Genomic DNA, 20,455 nt, shown 5'->3' on the forward strand with positions numbered 1-20,455 from the left:
TATATCACGACACCGCTTATCTACACATAAAAATCTGCAAAGAAAATTTGATTAACAAGTCTGAAGACCCTTGTCTTACCTCAAATTACAAAACAGAATACATTTAAATACGATGTATATGTGTATATATCCTGTGAGTTTGAGTCACTGTGGTTAAAAAAAGGTCTCAAATATGAAAACCAGGGTCCTTCCCTAATACTGCAAGCCACTACTCTATAGACTTTAAGGCATCACTTCATGCAGCTTTGGCAATGACATTACCCAGAAAGAGACTATTAATGATCACAGGTGCAAATCAATAGCAACTCATGCCACAACCATATCCTGAAAAAAAAATGGAAAGGCAAAGGTAGTTTTTTTTAAAAAGAGCATTACATAGGTAAAACAATGCCCCATAACATTTTACTGATAAAATAACTTCTTTGGATCACAGTATTATCAAAGAAACAATAAAATATGTGGGCCTCTTTCTAGAGCAAGTCACTAGAAACCAAAAATAAAGTCTACAAAACTGGCCATAATTTTTAACATCTTACTTTGTAAGATACTGAGGTTAGTAGGTGAGCAATATTCTGAACTGCACCATGGTTAAATAAAATTGTTTGATGATCTGGACCCTGTAAGAAAAGAGAATATAACACCACATTAAGAAGAATAATGATTCATTCTAATGAAACATTTCTTTAAATGTAGAAAACCATATTCAGTACAATGCAGAATTCTCAAGTACCCTTCTCTTGCATAAACTCATTTAAAAAAGGCAGGGTAGACATTGTTTTTAGTCGTGCAAGAGGCTGCTGTACCTTACGGCATCCCAGTTCTGTAGAACTGCTGCCTCCTTACCTCCCCCCAAATACAGAAGAGGGCACGGAAGCTATGCTAGCACAGGCCCTTTGCAATTCTTAAAGAGCACATCGTCACAGCAACAGAACCAGTATGAATTTTGCATTTCATGTGCACACCCTTACCCTATGCTCATAGGAGACAGTGATAGTCATTCTTATAACTTATGAACTAGTTGTATATAGTTCTTATAACTATATATATATAACATTCTTATAACTATAGACTGATGAACTAGTTAGGGAAATGCTAAAACTAATTTAATAGCAAGAGGAACTGGACCAGAGCCTAACTTATCTCAACACATTAGGGATGTTTGAGTAATGCATGGTAGAAAACACAACTAAGAAGTGAAGAATGTGCTTTGGTTTCTGTTTCTATCTCATTTCTCTTCTTAAAATTGTCACTTCTTACAGTAGGAAGGTGAAGAAATAGGAAAATTCAGGTATTTTATTTTTCATCAACTCTGTTTTCTACTAATCAATTTACTGAAGCTTTTCAAAGTAGCAGAAGTTAAAGGTTAATTCAAGGCTTTGGATTTTATCCACCCAAAAAATGGGAAGTTCATTAAAGCCAGGACAAGGATATTTCATATTTATCATTATTCAGAAGAGAAAAATGTAGTACTAAAAGACAGGCTACTTGTGTGGGTTCGCTGGACGAAACCAGTTACTAGTCTAGAAAGAGAACTCTCAAACCCAATCTCTCCAACTCATTAGCCAACTAACAACTGTCCTGCAGATGCTCATTCTTTTTTTGAGCAAAATATCTATCATTTGAAGTGGGCAAATTAGCATTCATACTTCTGAATAAAAAATAAAATAGTAAAAATAAAAGCCACATTCTATTTTATAGGTAACAACCCCTATATACTATTCTATTTTATATACTATTAAACACTATGAAAGGGTCCCTAAAAAGACAAACACGGCAATCTCTTACTTTCCATACATTTTCTAACTTCTAATTTCTTATTTTTAATCACTGTGTAATATTTCACAGTTTACTCAGACAAACTGCTATTACAAATTTTAGGCAGTTTCTAATGTTTCACTATTAGAAATAATGTTCCGTTGAACATTATTAAACTTGCATCCTAGTGCAGATCCTTAAAGTTAAGGATAAATTCCCAAAGTACAACTGCTTGATATATTAACTGCTACATATCCATCCAGAATAATGTAAACTTGCTTCTTTAACAACTGAAAACACTGACATTTTCAGGGCCCAGGCTTGAAGTGTGCTGTATTCCTACCTCATCTGTGCATCTGCAATTATAATGACAGGAACTACTTAATTGGGTACTTTCTACATGCTGGACTCTGCACTAAATGCTTTACTTGAATTGTCTCATATGAAAAACAGGAGTCTCTGGCTCATTCATTATAAAGACAGTGATGGATACTAATGGGGGAGCTAAGGAAAAGAAGGGTCTCCTAAGAATATGACCCATTTTTCTTACCACATAACAAGCAGGGAACTAGAATAAACTGATAAGCCTAAATTAGCCTCAGCTGACATATGACATGTCGGCATACTAAGGCTTTTTGCTTTCCTCGTAAGTTTTAACATCCCAATTTAAATGGGCAGTGTTTAGCAGAATAGCTAAGTAGGCTGGGTACTGCCTCTGTCCCTTGAACCTCATTGTTCTTCCATCTCTGTATTGGGCCAATCTATTCCCCTGTTTTGAGGTGATCTAATACTAAAAGATGATTTTATATTCCTTAATACATTTTATATATATATAAACATATACCTAAGTATATTCTTTCCCCCATTTTAACACAAATGGTAGAACACCACATATAAAAAAGCCCCTATGTTATATATATAAAATATTAATATATATATTTATATAGTACTAAAACTTTTATTTCCTTTATAATATATCTCAGAGATCATTTGTGTCAGTACTTAAAGAGCTTTCTTATTTCTTTTTCGGCTTTACTCTACTGTATGAATGTCCCATGCTTTAGCCCTTAGAGTTAGACATTTAGATTGTTTTCATTCATCACTTAAATGAACATCACTTCAGTGAATATCCATATGCATGAATCTTTTTTTTTCCTAAGAGCTGGATCACTTAAGGAATATCTTCACAGATGAAGTTATGCTTATAAATGATGGTGAAAAGATCAAGCACAATGCAATTCTCTGAACATAATCATTCCCCTCTATTTACAAGTCATGATACTTTTTAATCCCTTAAATTCTTTGCCCCCAAAATCACAGCAAATATTTGTTACAAAGAAGCTCTTCCCCCTCTCTGTGGTCATACATACGATTGTGTAAAAACAACTACAAGGAAGGAATTGGTGTTCCTCTCAGGAACCAACCTGAGAGGAGGAGTTATCATTTGATTATTATTAAGTCTCTCTTTAAGCTCTCCAAATCAACCTGCATGAACCAGCAGTTAGGGAGGCAGCATCCATGGGGAGAAAGTGTATGAACCCGTGATCTTAAATTTCAAAAGACAGGTCTCAGACACCTGAGCAACTACTTAAGAAGTGGCAACAATTTAGAAGTTAGAATTCTCATTAATATTATTACTAGTCTTTTTTTGCTCCTTAATAAATCAGGGAGAGAATGTCAGACATAATTATGATTAGCTTATAACAAACACTTCAGTATCTCTCCACTTTTTCTGTCTCCCCTCCCCAAAGAATGTAAATTTATTTAACATTCATACCAGTATATGCAAATATGTGAATGAGTCTTACAATTCTATTATGAATCTTATTTTGGGCCTGTATATAACCTGAATAACATGAAAATAAAAGGTTTTATAATTAATGACAATACAGAGATCATCAGATCAGTTCAAAGATACACGTTGTTAGTGTATAAGTAGGGAAAACAATATTGTATTTTAGGCTATTATTGGGTTTATAAATGCTATAATATTTCCTGAAGTTCCAGTTCTATCTCAGAACACTTAACTTTGGCCATTTAATTACAGTGGCAAATGCTAATTATCAGGCTAAAAGAAAGCTGATAAAGGTAATTTTCTCAGAAAACATCTTTAGTTCTGTTAGTGGCATGAGGGTGCCTATAAATTTTTGCTCAGCTCAAGTTCCTCTCCAGCAAAAGAACTAGTGATTAAATGATATTCTTTTATCTATGATTTCAGCTAAAACAGCACTGAGATATTTCAGATGAGCAAGCCTAAAAGTTCAGAAGTTTCTGATAGATGGCTAATTCTAAAAGCTACCTGGGTAACTTCAGAAATGGTATTATTCATACTTAATTTCTCATAATAGATTGACATGTAGTAGTTATACTTCCAGGTCTAATTTCCAGTGCCCTTTGGGATTATTGTAGTTATGACTAGTAAATGCTGTGCTCTCGAGCACTCAAGTATTGATACTGAAAGATTTTAATGAGACACACAGTTCTGGAGTATCCTCTACCTATCTGTTAGGGCTGGCTATAAGACACTTCATTGTTGGAAAATTCTAGACCCTGTTAGTTCAGCTCATTTTCAGCAAAGGGATAGCAACAACATTGTCAATTTCTCAAAGCCTTTCCTTGCCCACCTCAAAAGATGAAGGGATTGTTTGACATCTCTGGTCCTCTGAGTTGGCTTACATACTACTCAAGCAATCTGGGAAGAAAAACTTAGAAGATTTTTGACACAAATCTTAAAGTCTAAATGCTTTATATAGAACTAAATAGGCTGTGATAATCAGCTAGAATTTGGGAGGTGGTTTAAATTATAATCTATAGATACTTTTTCTGAACGAAGTGATTTAATTTTCACTTATTTGGGGAACTGTTCTAAAATAGCAAAGATCTGGATCTTCCTAGTTTAGCTTGTAGATATTCTCTTCTTTTTCCCTTCTTTCCTGTAGTTCTCCAAGCTCCTCACTTTGTATTTGTGTTATATATGATAGGTAATGCTGGCCTGAAAAACTTACAGAATCATCAGATGATAAACAAATAATTAGAAGTTAGAAAATGTACAGAAAGAATGAAAGATCTCAAATAATCATCCATGTTTATCAAAAGAGAATAGTCAATATAAAATCCATGATGCAAATAAGCAGCACTTCACAGGACTCTTCAGTTTAGGTTTAGGCCCTTTTAATAACAGAAATGTCTCTAAATAAAGGGCAGAGAAGAATATCTCATTTCTTCTTAGATGATATCACTTAAAACAGTTTCCAACAATGTGGAAACTGAGGGTGTGGAGAAAGAGGATCACACACTGCTGGTAGGAGTATAAAGTGGTACAACCTCTATACAAGACAATACATGGTAAAATTACAAAGGCACACACTCTTTGATTCAGCAACTCTTATAAAAGGTCTTACAGATAAAGTATTTGTTGCAGCATTGTTTTATAGTAATGTAAGACTGGAAACAAGCCAAATGCCCAACAATAGAGGACTGATTAAATAAATTACTGGACATCTATACAGTAAAATACTATATGGCTGTTTTAAAAAAAAAGAATATACTGGTAAGTAACAGTCTTCAAGATATGTTGAGTGAAAAATGCAAGGTGTAGAACAGTATATATGGGATGCTACCATCTGTGTCCAAAACAATGGGGGTGGATATAACAGGTTTGCTTACATTACGTAAAGTTATTGTTGGTAGGGTACATAAAGGTGGCACATGTCCTAGGGGAACACAGATTTTACATAGGAGAGAACATTAATCTGGTTCTTACTTTACAGCAGTGCGAGAAGATCTGACAGATGTACTCCTGGGTGTAGCGGGACCTGCTAAGCAGCGCCATGAGGTGCGGTATTACCGTGGCATCCTGGAGTCAAAGGAAGGAAAGCACAGCAACAAGGGCCTTAGGCACTGTGAGCACATCTAACAGCCTATTTCCATGGGCAGGGACCTACGCAAACCTTTTATCTTAATGACGGTAAATCTAGTCTCTTTAAGGAATATGGCAAAACAAAAGTAACATGGCTATCAAAGCTGTCCAGGCTAAGGACAGGGAGAGGGGCTTTAATATTCAGCCTCAGTAATGGAATACAAGAACAGGAAATTCTCAATTTCTCTCCCATAAACAGCCTACATCCTCACAATAAAACAAAGTCATTTCAATAAGACCTGACAAAAATCTGTTCTGAAACCAAGATGTGAGGTAACTAATAAGCTATATAATAGTAAATAGTTTATAAGAAGGAATTGCTGTATAAAAAATAAAACTTGACATGTCATTTTGATCTCTGAGATGTTATGGTAATTATTGGTAACTAGTAACAATCTCCCATGAGGACTACAGTTAACTAATCTGAATCTTCACAAGACAATTTATATGACAGCAACTTCTGACTTGCAGAGCACCCTGTGCCTCTTGCTGATGAGTAGCAACAAACATGCTGGTACAGGAGAAAAGAGAAGAATCCACTCAGCCTGTTGCAGGGCTCTTCAAGTATCTCCTTTTTTCCTGGAGTGCAGAAGGAATTAAAAGTTGAAAAGGGGTTTTGGCCTGAACCACAGATGGAAAATGAGACAGTGCAAGCCTCCTAGTCAAGGCTGTCCTGAGTGCTAGAACTATGCTTCTCAAGTATGAATGTGCATGCAAATTCCCAGGGGATATTCCTTATGTACAGAGTCTGATTCTGTAGGGCTGGTAGAGGACCGAAGATTCTGCATTCTACTAGCTCCCAAATGAGGCCAGTGCTGCTGGTCTACAGACCACATTTTGACAAAAGACAACAGAGGGCAAGGAAAGAAACCTAAAAGAATACCACTGTTGGGATCAACAAAATTCAGGGTATTCCTTAGAAAGAAAGGAATGCTCACGATATGTAAAAGCTAAGTAGAAAAACAGAAGGCTTCTGATTCCTTGCAAGTAGAATCTTTTCCCCTTGCTTGTTATATAACCCTTTGTGTTTTCACAGGCAGTTTAAAAACAAAATGAAAAACTACTCAGAAGTAAGTCAAGTACTAAATACATAGAAAAAGAAGAGAGAAAATGAGAATAGTAAGTATGTGTCTATTTTACAGAGCATGAGGAGGGGAAAGAGTAGTTGCATTGGCAGAGGACAGGGAAGCAGGTAGCAGCTAAGCTAGAACATGCAATGGTGGCAGAGAAAACAGCCTCTATTAGGCTCCTGAAACCACTTCTACCTCCCTTCCTTCCTCAGTTGCTCACTCATCACTCAGTTTTCCTTTTATAACAGCCCCTACCCCATTTCTTTACACCTACTCCTTTCTTCCAATAATGTTATATATCTGCAGTTTATAGCTGATTTAAGCAGTTACATAATGTGCCTAAAGTTAAACAGGATTTCAAACTAGACATCCTGCCCTCTTCCAACTGGACTGCCCTATCTTCATTGTAGTGCCTGAGTTGCTGTGGCAGCTGGCCTCTATACAACCCAACTCACAAACGTCAGTTAATTACACAGAAATACTGCTCTGTCACCCCAACCAACACTTTTCACAGAGTCTCCATTGTCTCTGAGGCATAAAATTGAGATGTTTCACAATTTAGATGTTCTCACTGTGAAAATCATTTCATGTCCCTGGGCCTTAATTTTTCTCATGTAAAAAAAGTTAAGTTGGCATAGACCAGAGTTTTCCAAATTATGCACCATGATCCATCAGTGGGTCATGAAATCATTTTAGAGTTAGGAGCAAGGAGTTAAACACAGCTGGCTAGGATTAATTTCTGCCCCTATTACTGCACTGGGGGTTAGGGAGAAACTTCTAGGGTAAAGAAGCCAAGTGACTAGTTTAATTTCTTTGTAAGCATGACAATAGTACCTTCAGGAAAACAGACTGAAATTTATTAGGAGAAGAGTCTTCTGCAAAAGACTTGGAAGAAGATATCCCTAATTTAGGACTGCTTTGAGTAAACTCACAATTCTTAAAGAGTAGTCCACGGGCCAGCAGCATCTGAATTACCTGGAAACTTGTTAGAAATGCAAATTCTCATGCTGTACCCCAACCTCACTCAATCAGAAACTCTGGAGTAGGGTCCAACAATTTGTGTTTTATAACCCTCCAGGTAATTCTGCTACATGCTCAAATTTGAGAACTACTGTAGTAAACAATCTACAGATTTATGAGGCATGGTCCCCTGAAGAATGCTGCATGAATCCCTGAGGTATAAAATTGAGATGTTTCATAACTGAGAGTCTCTCTGCTGTGTGAGGTGACCCACAAACCTTATGCAATTATGTACATAATTATATACATATATATACCTTATGTAAAGGTGACCCTTCACAGACTTTATGAATCATTACAAGCCAAAAGAGCCTCTGTCTGATGTGCGAAGGATGGACTATGGAGCCTCATGACATCTTCCTTCTCATATATGCTTTGCCTATGCCCCTTGATTGTTTACATTCTTGAAATATTTGCAAAATCTGATTCTGGATATGATCTCTGATTCATGTGCCCAATCTGACGTTCTGATTCTTTGTGTTAGCTCAGAGAATCACAATGAACAAAATGAACAATTTTTATTTTTAATGAAAAATGACAGACTAGAAACTGAAGGGCATCACATTTATGGAATTGTTTTGTAAAGATTGTTTCATGTTCTCTCACACTCACACAAACACACACACAAATTCACACATATGCACAGTGTGGTCATGGAAAATATACCTCTTACTGTGGACTGTGTGGATAAGAGGGTTTGAAAAATATTGGCCTTGGTAATTTTCATTAAGAAAGGCCCATGTAATCAACAGATAAAAACACCCCCTAATAGGGTGAGGACTTGATAACATGGGAGAAAGCTGAACCACTGAGTTGTGTATGTGAAAACATTCTAAGATTGTATATCAATGATACTTTAATAAAAAAAAAGAAAAAAAGAAAAGCAATTATAGGCTATTCTGTTATTAAAACAACAACCCCTAATAACCGCTGAGATTTTTGGAAATCACTGAACAACTTCTAAGATTTTTGGATTCTCTCTCACATACTCTCTGATTCTAGCCTGGCAAATAAGCCTCTAGCATGCTGGTTCTGGTTCACCTCTCCAGTTAAAACTAACATTGATGCCTTTCTCACATTAGAATATTCTGCTCACCATCCTGCATATTCTCTCACACAAATCTTCCATAGAATGATCTCCTCTCCACTTCTCTAAATGTTATCCATTATTCCAGATGCAGGTCAAATTCTAGCTTCTCTAATACAGCCTGTTCTTCCGGATTTAACTTAGAGTGAGTGTATTAAATATACCATCTTACTATGTACATATTATAAAATGGGTCTTACTTAACAAAAAAAGGTTTATAAACTTGAGGTCTGAGATGATCTTTCACTTCTTTACAAAGCCTAGAATGTTTGATATTTTAACAGTACTTATTGAGAATTTTCTATAACATAACAGTTATGAATTTTGAGATACTAAGTAAATTAGAAGTATGTTGTTAGGGAAATGTAACTAATGATTCAAAAACATTTAAAACTCACTGTATACAGTAGCTCCTCTGGAGTGACTGGACTGGTGAAAATGGTGCGCAGGCACCGGAGGCAAGCTTCAATGAACTTCAGGTCTGGGGACAGTAGTCCTATTGATAGAAAATAAATTTGAGACTCATCCTTTCAACCACATTTAAAACACTGCAAACTAATTCTAATTTTTACTTGTACAAAAATGGCTTCCTTACATACCTTGAAGTAAGGCAGGGATAATATGGCAATCTAATAGAGACTTGACGTTGTTTTCCGTACCCATAGCAAGACTTCCCAATACCACTGCACATTCAGTTTTCAGTTCTGTGCCTGAGGTTTCTTGCTGAAGCAAGTACAACAATCTAAAAAGAAGGAACTTGATAAACAGAAGAGACTAAAAAACCTAAACAGAAGTAAATTAGCTTAAAAAAATATGACAATACATCCCACATACTAAAAATATGGTTGGTGAGACGATAGAGGGCTAGGAAATGATCATTTTGTTTACATCAGCTGTTAATTTAATAAAGGAATATTGGAGAGAAAAATCTAGAAGAGATTTTCTTCACTTTGAAAAAAAGAACTATCATGTAATCTCAAGAGTTTATCACAAGTGTAAATCTGAAAGCTGCCCACAAGTGGTCTCTGAGGCAACAGAAGGACCACAGTCCAGGTTATCTGTCACTTTAGGATCTGAAGACTCCCAATGCCAAGACCTGCCAGATCTTAAATTCTGACTTTTTTCTAGAATATCCAGAGCTGTAGTTCAAAGATCAAAAAGGAAAAAAGACCTAACCTATAGGGAATATTTAGAGTACTTATGCAGCTTTTCTAGTAAGGGAAGTGCTCTTCTTTCTCTAATTCCCCCATGTGGGGAATCAGAAGATCCTCCCATTTCCACTCCCACCCAGCCTGCTAAACAACCACTCTCCAAATTCTAATCATCACCACTTACGACTGCCACCCTTATACTCTAAGGTAGAATTTTCTTGCCTCTAAAGCGTGTTTATATATACCAACCACTGACCCCCTAAGAAAGGCTGTTGAGAGCTTTATGGTTATCAAAGTATATACTTAAGTTTGGTTATGATAAAAATAAAACCATTAATCATGTATCAAAAGTTAGAAAAGAAGAAAGAAGAGAAAAACCACATTAAAAAATCTGAATGAAAAATTTACAGCAATTGCACATAAAACTTAGTTCTGAGTAGCAGAGACAAAAAGGAAGTTAACACAACTGTCACAGTCTGCCAAAAGGAAGCTTATTAGGTCATCAGGAGAAATCAAAGTTTCTATGTTGACTTAAAATAACAAATTCTAAAAATTAGAAATTTAAAAAAGCAGGATTAAAAACTAAGCAGTTTTTTTTTTAATTCAAAAAAAGTTTTGAGAATCCTGAGAAATTATTAACCAATTGTAGAAAAACAGCCAGGGCTCGTTCTCTGAGGAGACAGACAACCAGCCTGATTCTTCCCTATTTAACCAACACATCCTTTTACTGCAGTCTATGATTTTCCTCAATTTCCAAGAAGTATTAGTACATTCATTTCATATTCCATTCTTTGGTACTTTAGTTCTCTTTTTTTAAAGAGATGCTTCATATTCTCCAAAGTATTTATGTAAAAAATTAAGAAGCCTTTCAAAAATAGAATAGGCAAAGAAAAAAGCTGATCTTTTAGTTAATGGTTAAGTATGAGAAATACATTAGAAATTTAGCATAAATGGTAGAAAAGGGGATGATAGCAAACATACCTTGGAACAGCTCCTAAAACAATGAGGTTGGCTTTCTGCTTGTTGTTCCCAATTACAGCATTTTTCATGTCTCTGAATTCAAGGGAAGAGAGAAGGGTAAGGGATGTTGAGACATCACAGAAAAAGCAAAGATCAACTCAGTTCATTTTATTATGCAACATCTTGGTACAGAAATTAGTGGCCAAGTCAAAGTTTTGACACTTTTTCACTTGGCGTGCCAGAGAATGGATGGAGAGGGGTGCTTCATGAACCTGGGGGCTGTAGAACAGGAGAGCAGAAGAGTGGGGGAAGTGGGAGATATTCTCAGTACTGGCAAAAAGACTTCCAATAGGGAAAGTTGGGTTCTTTAAAAAATGCCAGCAATCCTTTGAATATAAAGAAATATAGGCCACTTTCTCAGTCACAACCCTGGGAGTGGGGAGTAAAAGCAACCAGCCCACAGAACATATATGATGCTGTTTCAGAGACCATAACTGTTCACTTTCTTCCTTTTTCTGACTTCTTTAGAAGCCAATATGGTTCCATTTTATCTTTTATTGTCTTATTAGCTGTACCTTTTTGAGTTTTATTTTGTTGATTTTTGGTAGCTGCTTTTACAATTTACAATATGCATCTTTTAACTTATCACAGTCAATCTTCAAGGGAGGTTACCCTATTCATGTGTACTGTATAAGCCTGGCAAACATATGCTTCCATTTTCCCATCTGTTCTTTGTGCTGTTAACTATCATACATTGTCCTTTTAAATTAATTGAAACAACATAATATTCTGTTCCTATTTTTATTTAAGCAGTCAATTATCTTTTAAGGAGATTAAAAAAATAAGAAAAAAAATTTTCTATTTCTCATATATTCACCAGTAATTTTTGTTCTAGCTATACTTGGATCTTTACTTCACCAAGAGTAAAACTTTATTCCACAACAAGAGTACCTATATCAATGACCAATTGGTTCACGAACACATGGTTGGTCCTAAAGAACAGGACGTAAGAAATAAATAGCCCAAAATAAACCTAGTACTACTAATAAAATGTTTAATAAGAAACACTCACCCTAATTAGTTAGAACTTCTATCTTAATATAGAACACTATGTGATTCTATATAGCAGTGATTCTCAAACTAGAGAAAAGAACATTATAACTTCTTGGGGCATTTCAGAAGTTTGAGATGTCTGGAAAATTCTCACCATAGTTTTATAAATATAAAACATTGTTTTGCACAGTTTTAAAGAAAAAGTCTATTTTTCAGTATTGTACTTGCTCTGTAAATAAAGGTGGGATTATACTTTTTATTAAGTTGTTTCATTTTGGAAAATTAGATCACTAGTATAGTGGCAGTCACGGTATTTGAGTTATACATAACATGCAACTACATTTGTCCACATTTTGAGCTCTTGCATTCATACTATTTCATTAAGTTTTCTAACACAGTCATACCTAAACATTTAAATATTGAAACATTATAAGTTATCTTCCTTTTTTATCTCTCCTTTATATTATAAGCAGGGAAGGCATTATATTATTTTTGGAGTTATATATACATGTGGAGGTTATATTATGATGGATTCAATTTCAGAGTAGTACATTACAAAATATTTGTTAGGGGAAGTCTGGTCTAATAGCCATTAAGACCATTGCTATAGAGCCTCAAAGTTCTTAGCTCACTCATTTCTTTCATATCCCAAAATAAGTTGGTAAAATAAGTTTTTACCACTGTGATGTAGTGATCGGCTGAAAGCTGATTCTCCACACAAGTTTTTGAGTAGCATTTTCACAAGTCTTGAGCCAAACACTGTACCTGCCTAGTATTCTTACCTTAGTTCAGTGTCTGAGGTAGGATTGTTTTCCAGGGCCTGATCTCCCTATCTCTGTAAACTATCCCTCAGATCTTCCATACGGTTTAAAGGGGATGAATAGGAGTGTTCGTTTATGCATAGAGACTAAGCTGAATGAAGCTCATCAAAATTTTAACCAAGTTCTGACACATGATTATAAAATTATGTGATATCAAAGCCTCATTTAGCAAAGCATAGTTGGTGAGAGACTGTATGTCTAGGCTCCTGCCTCCTTATGGATGCCTGCTGTTTTCTTACAGACTTACTTCCCAATTATCAGCTCATAGACCTAGCAGTTTGTCATTTACTTGCATCTTCTTCCTTTCTATTAATGTGTTTTGCCTATACACATGCAGCATATTAATCTCTCCAGCAGCTATCTACTGAGTCTACTTTGTGCCAGGTACCGTTCTGGATGCTTTCTTAATTCTGGAACTCCCGATCCTAAACATTTTCCCAGATTTCTCCCCATTCTTCCTAAATTAGGAATTTAAGGTAGGAATGAGGTGTCCCCACATTACCTTATAAACACATTCCAAATATCTGAAACCATGCCAAAGTAAATGTTTTTATAGACAAAAGCAAACAAAACACTTCCAAAACCAATTTTCCAATTCTCTTAATGGCTTGCAAAAAGAATATGAAAGAGGCAGCTGGTAGTTACAGAGTAAATGCAGACTAAAGAGAACACAATAAAATGGACTGTCTAAAGAAAACAATTTTATCTATACTAGATAAAAAGGTAGAGATGTTAGTGCCCAGCAAATAAGTTCTATCCAGCTGTTACTAGAAAGGGATACTAGGAGATAATTTCTATGAATGAGTTAAAACCAAAAAGGATAATGATCATCACAGATACCCATTTTTAGTAGATCTAAGTACAGTGTAGGATTCAATTTCAAAACCAGCCACATGAAGCTTCCAGATTTCAGAGTGTAACTATTCTCTCTCTCACCTCCTTATCCCCTCTCTCATACCTTTCCCTGGCTACGTTTACTCACCTTTCAGGCCTGAGCTTAGATGTTAAGGTCACTTCCATCAGGAAGCATGCCATAAAAACTCCTAGGTCTGGGTTAGATGTCTCTTCTAGCTGCCCTCTCTCATAGCATACTCATTACTTTGTTAAGATAGAAGTCTGTCTTCTCTTGAAAGGCAAGAAAGTCAGTCTGACCTGGAAATATCATAGACATCACTAACAATGGACCACAAAACATACCATGCAGAAATCCCTATTTTTGTAAATTGCAAATTCACAACTATCATCCAAGATGGGAGCACAGCAAAACTATGCAAGATTTATATATTGCTTTGAAGTTTACAAAGCATCCCATATCCATTATTTTACTTAATCTTCAGCAAAATCTTGAGTAATATTAACCCCACTTTACAGATGAGGAAGCTAAGATACAGGTTTGGAGCTTTTCTCAGAGCCCCACATTAACTGACAGAGCCAGTCTCAACTGTCTTTTATACCAAGTGTTTTTCCATTACCTCTAGCCTATCAGGCATTCACAACAAACTGATGAAAAAGACAAAATAATTAAGTAAATGCATTTCTGTTTCTTCCACCTGTGTTTCAATTGTACATGTTTATACAAAATGAAAGCATTTCTAATTCTTAGTCAAAGTCATCCCAGTAGATCAAAGGAATGTAATCTCTTGTCTACCAAGTTTTAATGTTGGGGTGGGGGAAATGTTCTATTTGTATAGTACTGAAATTCAACAATTGTTTTAAGCTCAGCACTGTGGTAGACTCTATGAAGGACACAAAAACATCACATAAAGAGATGCCTGATCTGAAGAGTTTATGATCTTGGGGAGACAAAAATAACACTAACAATGTTAGGCAGGGTTTTGAGGCAATGATAGGAACTAAGACGAACCTCAGAAAATGGCCAGGATTTGGGTAAGTGGATGTTGGAGAAAGCAAAAGGAAAAGCCACTCACAGAGGATCGTATTAAAATGAATATGGCATATTTCTGGGGCAGTACCAGAAGCCTGGATTGAAGAAGGTTCCCTGTAAGATGGGAACATTAAGCACAGAAGATAAAGTTAGAAAAGGAATAGGGAGAAGAGACCAACTAAAAGGGGGATGGATTAAGGAGAATCATGTTTGTTTGCTTTTTATGAGAGAAAGGACATGAAGGAATCAGTGACTAAGGAAGATAAACTGAATGTGGAATGGACTGGAATGCAAATAATGCTAGAGTTAAAGAGGTAATAAATGCTATGATAAATATTATCATAGCATTCACTAATCAAATGGTACTGGACTATACCTTTAGTTATCTGACTCTGCCATTAGATTTTTGGATCCTCCAAGACAATGACTGCATTATTCATCCTTATATACTCCCTCACACTTGGCAGGCACTCAATAAATGTTTTTGAAGGAATTACTCAATCCATCCAGGTTATATGAAACTGACTAGGATAACAGCCATAAGAATCACTCATACGGAGGACATTTTGAGGAAGCAGTTGACAAGATGGTATGATAGGTACAAGAAATATGATATGTTACATGTCTTGAGTGACTACTTTAAGTCTGGGTGCCTGAGTACAGAGAACACTAGGAAGGTTGAAGAATATACATCCCTTAGCAAGACAAAGATCTATGTTGACTTCAGACGCACTGAATTACTTGTGAGGTGAGATAAGTATATAGGTAGAAAAGCTAAAAAGTAAGCCTTAGGTCTAAGGATATCTCACTCTTTGAGGATGAGAGAAGAGAAGCCAATATTAAGATATTACCAAAAAAATGCATTTGTACATTTTCAGCTAAAATCTAGCTAGAATCTTAAATTTTCCTATTAATAAGTAGACTCAAGAGGCACCCACTTTTACATGGAGGCTAACCTTTCTACCTCTTTTATTTGCTCTGGAAGATATTAATTTTAATTTTCAGTGTGGTTGAGAAAAAGGGCTCAAATATTTTAAAAAAACATGTACAGTGCTTACCACGGCATATGTCTAAATTTGAGTGTTATGATGGTTATTGAAACCAAGGGAGAAAGTAAACACTCCACTCTGACATTAAAACAGTGGAAAGAGTAAAAAAAGAACAGGGATCTAGACCTGCTGGAGAATCAAAGTTTCAGTTTAAGCTTATTTATTTCTAAATAATCAAAACAGTATAAATTTTAACTGAAGAGCTAGTATAAACTAGAAGTACAAAATTATCTCTAAAACAATTAAAGACTGGAGCCACAAGCGAAATTTAGGTCAACTACATCACTGTCATTTTGAACCAGTATTACTTTTCAATTACCTGAAGAAACTCTTGTTTGGAATACTGTACATTCATTCTTGGTCTAACTGGTATGAACTAACCAAAAAGTACACTGAACACTGAAAATTATGAGTATAAAATTTGACCTACTTCTGAAAACTCCCTGTTCATAAGACATCCATAAAATAAGGAGAAAATACACATTTATGGATAGCTAGAATAAGGCAACCTGGTAAACTTACAAAATTATATGGACTTGAAATTACAAACATATAATTATAAATATTATGGCGCTCTTTTTAGAGAACATAACACCCAGACATCCAAGTATAATAGGCTTTCTATTACCCAGCATGGTTAGGGAATGATATATATTCATTTTCCAATTAAAGTTACCATTGCCATATGTGAACCGACAATTTAAAAAGAATTAGACAATGACGATCTATTAGTCAAACTAAAGTTATTTTTAATGTAAGGTTTTGATCCAAGAGGCACTTGAGAAATTTATAGTAAACTTCATTCCAGTCAACTTAAGCATTTATTGTGTACCTACTACATGAATAAATTGAACAGAACTGAGAATTGGCAATAATTTAGTTGTTTTTCATAAATAATTACTCTGTGGTGTAGATTTTTGGAATGAATGCAGTGTCAGATACAGTCCCAATTTGTATAAATACTAGCTCAGAAATGAGGAGTTACTGTATTTAACTCTTCATTTATCAATATAAGATTGCAAATCACCTTACATTCTCCAAAAACAGAGTGCAATGTAATAAATGCACTAATTAATATATGCCAAAATATTTAATAGCATATTAATACATTTAAAAAATATACGTAATCATTTCAAAGAACACCAAAATGCGTTAGAACATTATGGAATAATATGGCAGCATAGTTAAGTGTTAAGTGGTTTATAAATATGAAAAGATATATATGTGTGTGCATATAGATGTATGTATACATGTATATGCACACAGTTATTCTTGATGTTCAAAGTTAAGACCACATACACATACAAACAGCTTATCTATCTTGTATGGAAAACTATGTCAATCTGATCTAGTAATTTCTGCAGAATCTTACCATTTTTTTAACTAGGCCAAATTGTTTCAGAATATATAGTTTTAAAGAAGTAAGACTTAGAATCATTCCACTTCATTTGTTATTAAGGTCATCTTTGTTTATGTTTACCTACAACACTTTCAAAGTAACTGACAGGATTTAAAAAAAATTATTCTAAAACTCCTTTATTTTAAAATTTCTCAAAAATCAAAGGCTTCATTTTACAGGAACTCAGATCATTAGTTTATGCAAGAAAATGGAACCTGTCTATATTCTACTGAAACTAGAGCTACATAATTTCTGGAATCAGAAAATTAAGTAATCATTACCAAAATAACCTATTTTATCAGTATATTAAAATATTTCATAAGACATTTTTTATACTGCATACTTACCATACCACAATTCTATGGTATCTACACTTGCCTTTACTAGAGTTCACTGGAGAGACTCAGCCTAGTTTTCTATTTCTATTTAACTTTTAAATTACACAGCCAACCACATTTACTTAGATCATCTTTTGCTTTCAATATAGGGAATATCAACATAGGGCCACATAGGAATATCTGCTCTTTCCATAAAGGATCACTAATGTAAAAACAAGACCAGGTGCTCTTATTTAGATATGTTAAAAAAGCACAGTGTTTAAGCAGCTTGACTCACCATCTACAAAAATCTTCAAATGGTTATTCTTTAACTATGAGATTTAACATGGCTGAGCTAATACCATAGTAACGCAGTGAAAAAATATCCTGCAATTGTTTTTTTTTAAGTCATACACAGATGTCTACACTAGAGGAAGCTCAAAATTTGCAATGCAGTATAGTTTCTCTGATACACTTATTCTCTGTTGTAGTTGCAAAGGCTATAGTTTATGACCAATACAGTTGATCTCCCTGTTCTCTCTGCTTATATCCTATTCCATAACTAATAATCTTCTGTAGTTGTGCATTTGAAACTCTGCTCTTTTAGGACAGGATTCTGTATTTAAACCTTTGATACAACAGGACTATTCAAATGTATGCTAAATATTACACTACTAACAAAATAGTTATGCCCAGATAACATCTCATTCTTAAACAATTAAAATTATGAAGTCCTGATGATTAACATTATTTCTCAACAAGGGCATACTCAATGACTAGGTAAAATGGTTCTTTATGATGTGGGTTATCTATGAAGAAGTTCTCTGTATTGGTAGGGCTATGACTCTAACTCAGCTGACTGGATTAGTTGCAGACCATGATGAAATGTCACAATACACCTTTAATTTCCTTGATATTGTTTTACCTGCTAGTATTTTATGTCTTATATGTTCACAATCCTTACTGAGAAAAGTTAATATGGATTGAAAAATTATGAAGTTCTGGTTGCCTTATAGCTAAAGATAGTTGTCAGTTCTTCAATGTCTTTCCAAATGGGTATTTTGAATTCAAAACTGATTACTTCAGCCTCTGTTTTTTCCTTCCCTAAAATTAGTAGGCTACCTTTGGTTGTTTACACTCTGTAGCCATCTTCCTTCTACCTACCTATTTTGGTCTAGCAAGTGTGACTCAGTGGTGGCTGTGTAATGTGCATAAAAAGGAAATAATTGGTCAACTTCTTCCCAAATAACATGTTGGTTCTCCTTTCCTCTATTAATATTGTATTACTCTAGTACTAGACAAGTTACTTAAAAATAAATAAAATGTTAAAAATACAATGAACTTATTCTCTTAACTATGTACAATTAATTTTCAGACAGTGGCAAAGTTCAGGGAAGAATTAAATCAGAAAGAATAAATATGTCTCTCTGGGGACAAGTATGCTTTATTAAATCACATTACACATATGCCTATAAGTTCAGCTCTACTCTGACATAAATTGATAAGATTTTGGGTGATCCATCCCTTTCGAACTATAAACAGATTTTCATATTATAAGTTAGCAATCACATTTACTAGAATGTGTTATCACTTGCACTCTTTGGTCTGAATCGAGAATTTGAGCCCCCCTCTTCCTCTTCAGTTGAATTGTTTTATCTGTTTGATGCTTTTTGAGTTGTCCTTTCTCTTTTTGAAGAGAATAGTCTTATTTTTGAAGCTGTTTTAAATTAGGACCAGTAACAACTAACAAATTAAGTGCTAATTTGTGGGTATCCACAGCATACTAGGCACTGAATTTTATTTCTGACTTAAATCTTGCAACTTGGCAAGATGGGCAGTATTAACTCTCCCTTGATAGATGATGTAGTTGACCCTTAAGGAGATTATGTAACTTACTTGCCCAAGCACACAGCTATGAAAGGACTCCCCTAGGAAATGGAAGAACCAGGATCAACCTATCTCATACTCTTTTCATTGCACCATCCTGCCACAAAAATCTTTCTTATCTGTCTTAGCTGACAGTTAATTTTTTATTTGTGTTAGCTGATAATTTTTAAAGAGGCACCAAGGCTATCAAACTACACCTTAGTTGGTTTATTATAGTACACTCTTGCCAGTGTTTTTTTTTTAATGCCTTACTTAATATTTTATCAACTTTCAAGAAGAAACAGTGTTCTTTGGTAAATGAGGAATTTCTAAGAGTGATGAGTAACAGTCAAATATTAGCACGCATATCAGATACAACTCAAGATATGTCTTTTATGCAGAATCCTTGATTGACAAATTTAGCTTTTGTCCTAAACAACCACAGTAACAGTAATAATAAAAATAATGATAACATTATCTTCTGTCATTCATTGAACACTCAATGATTCTGACATTTTCAACTAAACTATTGGGGAATCTTAAGTGATCTCTAGGATTACTAATATACAAAGCTGGTTGTTTATGGGGACTGTTTGCCTGTCTAAGGAGGAGTGTTAAATTAAACCTATTCCCTCAACTAAATTGTGTGTGCAGCTACAACCCAAATTCATTTATTTAACAGATGGATTTAATACCACATTTCTTGGTAAAACCAAACTAGTCTAGAAGGCAGCTGATCAGATTATTAAAAAGTCTCCTAGTTAAGGGGATAAAGGCAAAGTTAACATAATGAGAAAGCAATAATTTTCATTTCCTGTTTCTGTAAACTGAGAAGATGTGAAGGTAAGGTGTGTTTCCCTTATCTCCTCACCCTCCTTCCCAGCTCAATTTGAATAGTCAAGCAACCTTATCTTTCTCTTACCTCTACTTTACAAATCTACACCCCCATGACATCTATTTTATAACACCTTTATTGGGGAAGGCAGGTGGTGGAGATTAAATAACCACTACAGTCAGCAGAAACCTCTATAAATGAACCATGCTAACCTTGCCGGAGTTGACCAAGAGTTAAACTGAAGGTACTCTTCAGCTGAGAGTACTAA

At 35.0% G+C, this 20,455-nt stretch overlaps 1 protein-coding gene across 5 annotated transcripts in view; it reads right to left on the reverse strand.

The window, feature by feature from the left end:
* Positions 1 to 20,455, reverse strand: part of ARMC8 (armadillo repeat containing 8) — a 110,759-nt gene that overhangs the window by 54,227 nt on the left and 36,077 nt on the right. For all 5 annotated transcript variants that reach the window (XR_008996557.1, XM_057498848.1, XM_057498849.1 and 2 more), the window contains 5 exons: positions 10,984 to 11,055; positions 9,451 to 9,593; positions 9,250 to 9,347; positions 5,519 to 5,611; positions 537 to 617 (listed from right to left, as the gene is read on the reverse strand). Coding sequence is in view for 4 of the 5 variants with exons in the window: in XM_057498848.1 (XP_057354831.1) it covers positions 537 to 617; positions 5,519 to 5,611; positions 9,250 to 9,347; positions 9,451 to 9,593; positions 10,984 to 11,055 (487 nt within the window). In the remaining variant the exon portion in view is untranslated. The remainder of the gene's footprint in view (positions 1 to 536; positions 618 to 5,518; positions 5,612 to 9,249; positions 9,348 to 9,450; positions 9,594 to 10,983; positions 11,056 to 20,455) is intronic.

Source organism: Manis pentadactyla, chromosome 1 (genome assembly GCF_030020395.1).
Source record: "Manis pentadactyla isolate mManPen7 chromosome 1, mManPen7.hap1, whole genome shotgun sequence".
NCBI lineage: Eukaryota > Metazoa > Chordata > Mammalia > Pholidota > Manidae > Manis > Manis pentadactyla.